The 12,026-nt window shown below is 52.4% G+C and overlaps 1 protein-coding gene across 3 annotated transcripts in view; it reads left to right on the plus strand.

Annotated features, from left to right (window-relative positions):
- Positions 1-12,026, plus strand: part of HDLBP (high density lipoprotein binding protein) — a 74,694-nt gene that overhangs the window by 30,401 nt on the left and 32,267 nt on the right. For 2 of the 3 annotated variants that reach the window (XM_032430844.1, XM_032430932.1), the window contains exons 2-5: positions 7,066-7,130; positions 8,361-8,473; positions 9,936-10,093; positions 11,323-11,538. In XM_032430844.1, coding sequence (XP_032286735.1) covers positions 8,398-8,473; positions 9,936-10,093; positions 11,323-11,538 — 450 coding nt within the window. In that variant the 5' untranslated portion in view covers positions 7,066-7,130; positions 8,361-8,397. Of the gene's footprint in view, positions 1-2,659; positions 2,696-7,065; positions 7,131-8,360; positions 8,474-9,935; positions 10,094-11,322; positions 11,539-12,026 lie in introns of those variants that run through there. The other variant, XM_032431019.1, reaches the window with a different exon arrangement.

Genomic DNA, 12,026 nt, shown 5'->3' on the forward strand with positions numbered 1-12,026 from the left:
TTATTGAGTATTAGTCCATGGTTGCTAGTGCTCAAGAGGAGCTCCCACCACCTGGTAAAGCAGATTAGAAAGTCTCTGTGCTGGCGGGTTTGTTTTCTTCCATCCCTCCTTTGGCCTACCTTTGTTGAGAGTTCTTTTGAGGGTCATGGCTCTAAGGGGCTGGGGGATGCTGTTCTAACCTTTTACCTTGAGCAGGCCCACATCTTTTCCCATGTCCCCTTGAGGGCTGAAAACCCAAATGTCACAGACTGATGTTCACTTTTTGAGGTAGCCATAGGGGTTTCCTCACACATTATCTGGTGTGACTGTTGCTGGCCCCAGCCCTCTCAGTCTGCCTCTACAAACTATTAGTTTCAATGCACTGAAGCTTGCTGGGAAGAAAAGCTGGTCATAATTATCAGCAAAGAAGCATCCTGGGATGGTTTGTAGCACAAATTCAACGTCTGATTTTACAATATCTTTTGCTAACTAGAGGTCTTTTAACGTCTTTTAAGGCCTTCTGTGCACCAGCTACTCTGAGCTTCTGACTGTGGTGACTTCCAAGCTTCATTGGAAGTTTCTTGACAGTTGACCGGCCAACTGTTTGGGAATCCCTCCCCTGTTCCTCCCTCTTTACCATCCCTCCCCCCCACACACACACATACACAGTGCTGAGACTTCAAAAACAAAACAACAAAACACTTGTCTGAGTTGCTGGTTGGTTAGTCCCCATGGAAGGACTACCTACAAACACTAATAACATAGTAAGGGAGCTGAAGAGCTTGGTGCTTAAAGAAGTTCTTCCAAGTCTAAGGATATGCCACCTGTTCAGGTCCCATCCTAGGGACTTAGGGCACTGCTTTGACCATGATGTCCTTGGCTCTAATGGGTGGATTTTTGACTGCCTCACATGGTTTCTGTCCCCCAGTGATGTCATGAGGGGTTCCTGCTGGCTGGGCTGGGCTTCTCCCTTGGCTTTCAGCTTGCCCATACATTTGCCTACTTGACGTCCACACTTGACCATCCAGTGGGCATCTCACATCACATCCCCAAGGCAAGTTTTTGCATCACCCCCCCCCCCTTTCCAGTCTAGTCTTCCTTCAGTCTCCCAATCTCAGTGCAGGCAGCCAAGAACCTCCCTGCCATTCTTACCTACTGTCGTGTTCTGCATCCAGTTGAGGAACTTTTTGGTGCCGCCTTCCAAATGTGGCTACCTAGTTCATGTACCACTGCCAACCACAACGGAAAGCTGGTGTCATCTTCAGACTGAACAACTTCAGTGGCCCAGCCCCCCATCCCCTCCCCCACATACTTTGACTGTGTTCCACTGAAAAAAGTACATCTGGTTGTGCCTTCTGCCACTCCAAACTCCCAGCCATCCTCCCAACCTAAGCAACACCTGTATGAGAACCACAGGCTGTGCTGGCCTGGCTCTGGGCTTCCTGTTGAAGTGGGCCTCGCTTCTCCCACAGTCCCTGCCTCTTGCCCTGTGTGGCTCCACGCATCTGTGGTGCACTCTTAAAATGCAGGCAGGATTCTCCTCCTGACACTTCCATCAGAGTTACCAGCTGATGTCTACAGATTACTGCGCTGGACTTGTACCCTTGATTTTAAAAAATCAAACAGTGCAGCTTTTTATTATACAAGGAATGCAAACCTGATCAGCCATTCTCACCCTTTAGGGTGGAAGCCCTTTGAGGGTAGGGATTCTCTCTCCTGCTGGATCTAGGGTTGGGCACATAGTAGGCACACCCATTCTTATCTCCATGAGGAAAGAATGCACTCTTTAAAGATTTTATTTATTTATTTGACAGAGCAAGAGAGAGCACAAGCGGGGGAGCGGCAGGCAGAGGCAGGGGGAGAGGGAGAAGCAGGCTGCGTGCTGAGCAGGGAGCCCGATGTGGGGCTCCATCCCAGGACCCTGGGATCATGACCTGAGCCGAAGGCAGACGCTTAACGACTGAGCCACCCAGGAGCCCCAAGAATGCACTCTTTAAATGAAGAGGGTTCTTCAAACTGGTAGCCAGGAAATAAGGATATTCTGTGGAGGTGAGCGACATAAGGAACTGAACCACACAGAAGCGGGAGGGAAGGAAAGTGTGCTCCGAACTTTGGGGCATGGGCCGAGTTCCCATGGAGTTTGGTTAGGCTAGAGCAAACTCGTCGTCCATCTGTGTACGGGGAGTTGTAAATGGGGAGGGGGGCAGCAGTTAATTCCCTTTGTGTTGTCCTTCGCGGTCTCTTGTTTCTTTATTGGGTGGGGAGGCAGTATTGCTGGTGACCTGGCTTCCAGAGCGGGCTCGGCCAGACGGTGCGGGTCTCCCCGCTGCGTTCCGGAGGTGGTGGTGGGGGGATGCATCGCTCAAGTCTCCGTCCCCACCGCCCACCCTAAAAGCCACAGAGCTTTTCCGGAGCTGGGCCTGGCCCCCGGGCTGCTCGCTCCTGCGCGGCGGGGCGGGGGCCGCTAGTGGGGACCCCGCGGGGGGCGGCGGGGGCGGGGCGTGGGCGCGGCGGCGGCCGGGGGGTGGGGCGAGGCGGGGCGAGGCGGGGCGGCCGCCGCCTGACGTGTCTCGGCGGGATTGGAGCCGCCGCCCTATATAGCCGCGGGGGCCCGGGCGCCGGCCTCGGAGCGCGGCCCGGCTTCTCCGCGGCGGGCGGCGAGCGGACGGGCGCGCGGGCGGCGGGACGGCGGGACGGACGGGCTGACCTCCGAGGAGTGAGCGCGGGCCGGAGGGGCGGGGGGGGCCGGCGCGAGCGGGGAGGAGGGCGCGCGGGGAAGTTGGGGCGCGGGGCGGGCGGGGCGCGGGCTGCCGACGTGGAGCGCCGGGCGGGGGAGGGGCCGCGGCTGCCTGACCCCCTCCCCCCCCCCCCCCCCGCCACCCGGGCGCCCCCCCCCCCCCGCGCCCGAGCGCCCCCTCCCCCTCCGCCAACCCGGCCCGACCCGGGGGGCGGCTACGTGTCACTACTGCGCATGGGCCACGGCGCCGGCTTGGGAAGAGTGAGAAACTTTCCCGAGTCCGTGGCGCCGGCCCGCGCGCCCCCCCCCTCACCCCGCACACACACACCCGCGTCTCCGGCGGCGGCAGCCCCTCGGGGTCCTGCTCTTTCCGTGCCCCCCCAACCCCTTAGCCCGGCGTGGGGGAGGGGCGGCCGACCTGGGGCCCGGGCCGGTGACGTGGGCGTCCGGCCGCCGAGCTGCCCCCTCCCCCCCCGCGCCCCTCCCCCGGCCCGGACTTGAGGGGGGTGGCTGGGGGTGCTGGGGGTGCAGTGCGGGTCCCGAAGGGCAGGGCCGGGGCCGGGATAAGAGCAGGGCCCGTGCAGGCCCAGCCGCACCTCCACCTGCTGTCCGTCTGTTTGGTCCGGTGGGCCTGCTGCCCTGGGGGGCTGCAGAGCAACTTGGACACACCCCAGGGTCCGCGCACGAAAAATACATTACGGAAAAATACCGAATTTGGATGAAAGGCGGGGAGGCCGAGCGCGTTACTGCCCCTTTAAGCCTGTCCCCGCCCGCGGGCTCGCGTGGCCTGTGGGAGGGCCTGCTGAGGTGGCATCTGCGAAAGTTCCTCCTGCGGGATGGGTGCCCACTTCCAGAACTTGGTGAAGCCGCTCACCTGGCCCCCCGTGGGGGGGCCTCGCTCACACTGGGGCTTTGTGAACTTTTAGCCCGTGGGGAATTTGTTTTTGTTCTCAAGTTTGGCTTGTGGGTCTTGAGAAGTACTTTGGGGGGAAAAATTCCTTGGAAGGTTTAGTGTGGGGATAAAAGTAACTAGTTTTAATTTTGGAAGAAGAAGAAAGAAGTCCTGGGTTTCCATTGGAGTTTTTTAATATGCTCTGTATTCGGTCTTGTCTAGTTATGTGAAGTAGGGAGATACTCATTAGGTGGTTGAGATAAAGTTCTTTCTGTACTGTTACTTCTTTGCAAAGACCTTTCCTTTTGAAAATATAATTGGCAGAACGTCCCAAGGGAATCAACAAGTACTTCTGGTAGAGAAGGAAAATTCTTCCCTTTAAAGATTTTCCTGTTGTATATTTGTTAGGACCAAGTTTCAGATGTAGTCCACAAACATTGTGACTTTGGATTTCTCCCACATGATGGGAGTGCTTGGCAGTTCCCTGGGATGGAAGAGAAGAATCTCTGCTGCTCTCTGTTCTCCTTTCTTTGGGCCTAGTTCTGTTGGCTGCATAGTTATATTTTGAGATGTGGACATTTACGCTCTGAAAAATAAGACTTAAAGTCCACGATGAGAATAGTTTGCAATTTGCTTGGAGTGAGTGGATCTGAATGCTTCCTGCAGGGAAAGTAGTTGAGAGCAACCAAAATGAGGAAGGGACTGGAGCAATCTTGGGAAGAACTGGAGGAGAAAGGCCTTCACATGTCTGGAGCAGTCTTGTAGAAAAGTCGACTTGTTCTCTGTGGCAAAAGTGGGGCAAGGAGTTGTAGATCTTGGCACTACATGAGGCAGACTATTCTGACAGCTGTGCAGAGGTGAAGCGGGGCTCCCTTGGAAAGCTGTACACGTCCTGTCTGCTGGTATTCAAAGATTGCAGTGGAGTGGTGCCTGAGGTCCCTTTCCAGCCTGATTGAGCAGTGTTATTAGATTAAGTGAAGAACCGTGATAGCATGTGTTTGGCCTCTATTCTTTGATAATGGGGCCTGTGTACGGTCTCCTGAGAACTTAAGATAGCAGCGATCACTGATGGGGTCTTCCAAGGACTCGGTAGAGTGGGAGTCATCTTGTTGGGTGTTGTCTGTGAAGACAGAGCAAGGGCTGGTGGGGAGCAGGTTTGGGTGGGCATAGAGCTGTGGGGGACAGTTTCTTAGGTGCTGCTTTGTTGAAATAGAGGCAGGTAGCCAGTCATGCTGAGAGCATGTTAGGAGAGCTGAGATTGGCCTTTCATAAAATCTTAGCCCAGAGCCTCAGGTAGAGGGAGGTCTGCATTTACATATGCGTCATCAGGTATGTGTTTAAAGTAGATTGTTAAAAGATAGGGTTTTGAGAAGCTTATAAGAAAAAGAGCAACCTTTTTTGATGATATTAGAGCCCTAGATGTTAACTCTGCTGCTTGTTGTGATGCATTCATTTCCAGCTGCGATAAACTGCCACTGGAAATCTGGGGACTAGAGACCCAGTGTATCCTGTCAAACAAGTCTGGAGTTTCTGGAGATCCACTCTGTCCTGCTGCTGCCCAAGGGCCTGTGCACACTTGGGGGCGTTAGAGAGGCTCTGGGACAGGCTCTCCCTCCTACACATTAGTAGGTTCATTGGGGTTGGTGAGCCTTTCCTGAGCCCCCTGGACTAAGGGGTTTCATAGAGGAGCTGGCTGGGATTGACTTCTGAAAGGTGTGTGAGCTATCTCAGAAGAGACCTTCAGGAACTGGTCTTATCTTCGTGACACTAGGTGAAGGGTGGGAATTGCTCCTCAAAGACCTATGGCTGGAGGGGACGTGGACAGTGACCGCACTTTACAGGCTTATTGAGTGGCTATCACCAGGCACTGAAGATTCGCCCTGTCCAGAAAGGCAGGAGGGCTGGTCAGTGGGAGCAGAGAAGAGGGTGTGAACATAGTTGGTCATGTGGAGAAGCTGGGTTATTAGGGGGTGGATGGTTGTGGGTTTTAGGAAGTGGCATAGCGTGAGCTGGGGTGGGAGGCTGTTGAGATGCAAGGTCAGCAGGTAGAAGAGCAGGTGCAGCCCAAGTAGAAGTTCTGAACAGGGAGGGCCTGGGTCCTGGATTCACTGTTGGCACTTTGACCTAGAGAACACCTCCATCTTGTGCCTAGACTGGCTAAGTGTACACAGGCCAGACACTTGGAATCCGAGGGAGTGCTTAACCGTTTACATCTTGTCAGAATCCACATGTGGAAGTGCTACTCTGATACTTTGATTTCAGCTTTAATCTTTAGAACTTGTGGGTTAGAATTGTTGGCAGATTCTCATAGTCGTCTTGGTCAGTTTGTCTCCACTTCTCTCCCTCCGTCTTGGTACATCTGAGTGTCTGGTGGGACTCGGGCCCCAGGGAGGCCAGAGCCTCTCTGGCTTATGGTACTTTACCCATGTGACTCAAACCCTGCATTTAGAGACTTTTTTTTTTTTTTAAGTCCTGAAATGCTGCTGGACAATGAGACCCTTTTAAATCCAGAGTCTACTGGTACACCCCTGATTGCCACGAACTGCCTTCCTAGCTTGTGAATTACACGTCTTATGGGCAAGAATTTGGGGATGTTATTCTCCAGTTAGTAGGTGTTCTTATTACTGTTGTTGCTTCTCCCATCTTGGACACCTACCTTACCCCTATCATAAAGTCCACCTCATTGCACTCTACTGAGTGTGTGTGGTGTTTGTGTAAAGTGGCAGGTAACCTACCTGGAAGCCTCCCTATCCTAAAGTCCCCAAGGCAAGATGACCCACACCCTCTTACTTCACAGAGTAGTTCTTGGTCCTCCCCAGACGGCTTTTGAAGGTTCCTTCCAACCCTGCTATTTTATGGCCCGGTTTCCAAATCTCCAGTGTATTAGAAGGGACCAAAGGACTTCTACAGGATAACAGCGAGAACAAAGTAACTACAAAACACACAGCGAGCTCATAAAGACAGTAGCTCTCAGTCACCCTGCAGAGCTCAGGAGCCCCCAAGGTCTGCATGCTGTTCTGCATCGTAGCCCAGTCTCACAGAATCTTTTTTCCTTGTGGCTCAGCAGTCAGACATTAAGAGTACAGGAGAAATTACTGAACCATGCAGGAGAGCCAACCATCAATTTTGTAAGCATTTTACTTCAAAATGGTTAAATTTAAAAGTTTTGACATTAAGGGATCAGTCCCTCAGGTCCAGGGAAAAGTTGCCCTCTAAAAGTTCTGGATGGTTTAGATTTTACTGTGATAGGTTTTGTTTGAAGCTAATAGCCTGGGGGCAGAGCTTCCTTTTTTTTTCCCCAAGAAACTTGTCTAAATATTAGTATTAGTAAGCAAAGTGTAGATAACGTTTTGTCCTCTTCTGGTTGGGAGGTAAAAGGATCTGGGTTATAGAATGCAGATAAGTAACTTCTCTCTGGTTTTCTTCTTGTTCACCCTCCCTTCCTGTCCCACACCAGCAAAAACTGGCAGGCTGACAGAGGCGGCCTCAGGACGGACTCTCTGGCTACTGACCATTTTGCTGGTAAGTGTGACTGTCCTTTCTGAAGGTTTCTTGTCCCTGGGCTGCATGTGTACTTTTTCGTTGTTTCATTCTTAAGTTTCTAGTGGCTCAGAGAGACTTGCTGTAACAACAAGAGCCATCCGTGTCCACGTGCGCCCTTCAGATGTGTTATCGGGCCTCCACCTAGTTTGAAGCCTTTCCTCTCTCAAATGTGAATTATGTTTGTTCAGGATTCTCTGAGTTTGGATCTTGCTTCTCTTGAGGAATGCAGAGCTTAATTTTCTTGAACTTGGGAAGAGGTCTTACTGAGCTGTGAAAATTATGCAAAACTCACTCTTATTACATCACTTAGCTCTCTTAATACTTTTTTGCCATGGTGGTAGAAAAAGACACTTGGCGCCTAATGGTGTGAAAAGAGTGGGTTCTTCCTCATCGCAGTAGCATGGAGCTCACCTAGAGTTGAAGGGAGGAAGCGAACACCTCTGCCTGAATGAGCCTGAGTCCCACTGAGTACCGTGGCACTCAGGAGTGGGGTCTGGAGGCAGAGACTGCTTGGTTCCTTCCCTGAACCAAGGAACTGTGTGCCCTTGGGCCAGGTCCCGCCTGCTCTGAGTCCCCTCTGACCCCTCAGGGCTAGGACATAGGAGAATAACCAACCAGCACATGTCAGAGGCACTTAAACCGCCAGCTTCTTGCTGTTACGTTGTTGCCAGGGAGCTCTGAGAGACTGCTCTTGGAGCCCGTGGGCCCATGGGCATGGCCAGGCTGTGTGGTGCGCTGGGCCTTGCTGACTGTGCCCACGGTGCCCACCATCCTGGCAGAGGTGGGCTGATTGCTTCTTGTAGCAGCTGTCCTGTGATGTATTTTATAGGCATCAGGAGGCATGTGGATGAACAGACTAAGAAAATAACAGAGATAGCTCTTAGGAGAACCTTCCAGAGGTTGATCTGCAGGCTGTCTCTGCAGCCCCAAGACATTGTGGGACTGGAGCTCTCAGCTGGAGCCTCTGGCTCCTCACTTAGAGGATAACCTTTGAGGGGAGAGTTGTCCAAGGACCCTCCTTCACTTGAGTTTTTCCTTTCATCATTTGCTGAAAGTTTGGGTATCATCTTATATCGGAGGTTGTCACAAGTGAAGAAAATGGTGTGGTTTGCTGGTGAAACAGAATTAAACCTTTGGCTAAAACTCTAAGCCTAGCAGTTTGGCTCTGCCTTGACTCTCTTCTCTCTGACTCACTCCCTCCCGCTTCAGTGGCTCATCCGGATTGTGCGTAGGCGCGAGATCAACCATGAGCTCCGTTGCAGTTTTGACCCAAGAGAGCTTTGCTGAACACCGAAGTGGGCTGGTTCCACAACAGATCAAAGGTGACCGCCCTTTTGTGCTCGTCTTCTCACTTTGAGACAGCGCTCCTTCCAAATCTTCGTCAAACCTTATGGCCTTTGAGAAGTGCCTTTTGGGACTGTAGCTTTGGGGTTGAGCCTGGGCTCCCACTTCTTACCCGCTCTGTTTCTCACTGGCGGCGTGGCCCTTGTGTGCAGGTGGAACTGGGCAGGAGTGACAGATATTTCTGGATACAAAAAGATTGGAAGTGTGGGCCACTTTCTGGAAAGCCAGTAATTTTGATCGTTGGTAATTAAAATGAGATTCTTTTTCAAAATTGCCGTTCCCCAGTTGTGCTGAACTAAAATCCCTCAAAATCTGGTATATGTTTACAAAAACAGGGTAACTTGATTTGAATGTTAAATTTTCATCTGTAATCTTTCAACTGTATGTAGATTATATAAAATTTTCAGGTGAAAGAGTAGGTTAACAATCAATTGTGAGTTCTTAAGTTTAATTAAAATTAAAAATGCACTTTGTCAGTCACATTGGCTGTGTTTTAAGTGCTCGTTTCCAGGGCAGTGGACACCCAAATACTGCAGAGTGCCTGCAGGGCTCTTTTCTACCTGATGCAACAGCCCTGTGGAGTCTGCACTTCTGGATGAGGAAAGCAAGGCTCTGACAGGCTCCAGCTGCTTGTCAGCACTGAGTCTTTATTGGCGTCCCGGGATAGCACAGCCACGCGGCTAGAAGTGATGAACCCTGAGTTGGACACAGGCCTGTCTGATTCCAAAGGTCATCTCCCTGCTCTGTGTGCACATCCATTCACAGTGGTTTTTATTGGGCCCTGCCATTGCCGGGGCATTTGGGGTGATCCGAAACAGTCACACTCCTGTTTTCACGGAGCTGTAGTTAATGGGACAAAAACGTGAATGATGAGGGCACTGTGGGGGATGGAAGCGATTAATGCTCTGGGGCCTGGTTTCCACAAGGCTTGTTGTGCCTGTGAAGGGGGGGCGGGGGTCAGAGATGGCAGCTCCTGCGAGGGTTACTCTCAGTACCGTGCGCTACAGTGGGAAATCGGCTGGAGTCTGCCTCACAGGCAGTGCTGAGCAACAGCATTATTTTGTTCTGCAAATTTAAGGGCTGGTTATGTGCCAGGCATTGTCATAGTTGTGATTTGTTTAAGCACAGGATCAGAAGGGTCTGGGGCTTAAATTCTTTGTGGAAAGGCCTGTTTTCAAGGAGGAGTGGGGCACCCGGTGTCTGAACTGACCTCTCACAGGGGAGGCTACCTCTCCAGGCGACATGCCGAACCTGAGGGCGCGCTGGGCCTGGGGACCGCCTGGGGCGCTTTCCCATCACAATGAAGGGATGGGGGGGCAGGGTGTCACTCAAGCAATTAATGTTGTTTTTCTTCTTTCTTGACATTAAAACTCTCCAAGTGTTTTTTTGTCTAATGTTGAAAGCACTGTACTTCCTTTTAATCTATGTTGGCCGGTCCAGTTGCTACTTTAAATTCAGAAGAGGAGAGCGACCCTCCAACCTACAAAGATGCCTTTCCTCCACTCCCGGAGAAATCAGCTTGCTTGGAAAATGCCCAGGAGCCTGCTGGCGCCTGGAGTAACAAGATCCGGCCCATCAAAGCTTCTGTCATCACTCAGGTAGAAACTTCATTCTCTCTTTACCTGCTCTTCCAAGTAGGAAGTGGTAGCATCTGATGGAACGGGTTTTGAACACACACAAATGAGCGTGCTTTGGGCTTTCAGAGTAGATCTGCCCCCACTCCTGGGGAAGCTGTGCTCATGCTCACCGTATAGTCCCGGCGCTCAGAAGGAACAGGTCCCATTGGTTCGTCAGTCCACTGCTACCCAGTCTCTGCTCCCAGCTGCTGAACGTGGCTTTCCACATCCCCAGCCCCAACAAGAACTTGTCTGTCTTCTCTGCATTCTCTCCCTCCGTGTCAAAAGCAAGTCTTCTCCTCTTGGCGTACGCGACCCCGTTTTCTTGGCTTTCTTTGATCTCATCACCCCATCTCTTTGCTACCTTAACGTGGGATATTGGCAGGCAAAGCATTTCCTCTCTGTGTGAACTCGTGTTGGGTCATGGTTGCTGATTACTTACCAACCATGTGCTGAGAAGTTCCCTTCCCTGAACCTGAGACTCCTAACTAATTGCATCCTGGATCTTTCCATCTTTCTCGTGGCTATCCAAGATGGGACTGGTTTCTCCTCAGTCTTCCTGATCTTATTACCTGCACCACGTTCTACTTAGGGGTTCAGACCCAAGACCAGGAGTCATTTTGGTTCCTCCTGGTTCTACCCTTGCCTCTGCTCACTCCCTTCTCCAGAAAGCAGCTAAAGCGAAGCTGAGTCATCAGTCAGCATGTATCCTTCTGCCTGAACTCTGCTTCGTTGCCTTCTCCTCTTGCTGCAGAGTGGGCAGAGGGATGCGGCCCTTCCTTTCTCCTGCTGGACTGCACCCCACTGTGCTCATAGTGCCCCCCTGCCTGCCCCTTTTCATTGCCCTCACCCTTTTGCTCTTGCTCACCTCTGAGCGTGGTTGTTCTCAGTGTCTCCCTGTCCCCCAGCCCCTCTCCCCTCCCTGTCTATTTCCTCCGCTGTACTCGCTGCCGCCTGATGCTTCCTTGCTGTCCGTTTGTGTCAGAGAGTCGTTCTCTTCACTGGAGCGCCAGCCTCCTGCCCTTGGGGGCTTTCTGCCTGCCTCCCCACCCCTGTCTCTCAGGCCTTGGAGCTGGGGCAGGGAGAGGAGTGGGGATACTTAGGAATGAAGGAACTCAGGCTCCTTACTCTGTATGTTCAGTGCCTAGACACTTACACGCCCTCCCATCTCTTGATCTCTTCACCTTCCCTTTTTGACCTTTCCTGAGCAGGTGTTCCATGTACCCCTGGAAGAGAGAAAATACAAGGACATGAACCAGTTTGGAGAAGGTGAACAAGCAAAAATCTGCTTGGAGATCATGCAGAGGACCGGTGCCCATCTGGAGCTGTCTCTCGCCAAAGACCAGGGCCTCTCCATCATGGTGTCAGGGAAGCTGGACGCCGTCATGAAAGCCCGGAAGGACATTGTCGCTAGACTGCAGACTCAGGTGGGTATTGCCAGCCTAGTCCTCCTGAGTGGGGGTGTGCTCCAGCCCTGTGCCCCTGCTCCAGCAGGTACGGCTCCGGCTCCATCAGAGCCGCCCCCTCCCCCCCCCCCCCCCCCCCCCCCCCGCCCCAGGGCGGCAAGTCCAGAGTTCAGAGGTAGGGCAGCAACATTGGGAGCCTCCTTGCATTTTTAGCTGAAAAAACACTAAATCAGTGACAGAAGTGGGGGACACCTACCGTTTTTGCTATTTGGGCGAATGGAATGAAAGATAAAGGCTTGTCCCAGAGGTTGAGACACTCAGAGAAGCCAGGCTTGCTGGATGGTAGAGTGAGGACACCACCACAGGTCACTGGTTCCCGGGGGGGGGCTCAAGAGTCAGCACGTTGCTATTTAAGTACACATTTCCAGGTCCTATCTTGGGACAGTACAAGTTCAAATGTTGTTTGCTTTAAACCAGTTCACATAGTCCTTAGCAGTCTGATAGCACTA

The sequence above is a fragment of the Phoca vitulina genome, unplaced genomic scaffold (assembly GCF_004348235.1).
Source record: "Phoca vitulina isolate PV1807 unplaced genomic scaffold, GSC_HSeal_1.0 scaffold1, whole genome shotgun sequence".
In the NCBI taxonomy this organism is placed as follows: Eukaryota; Metazoa; Chordata; class Mammalia; order Carnivora; family Phocidae; genus Phoca; species Phoca vitulina.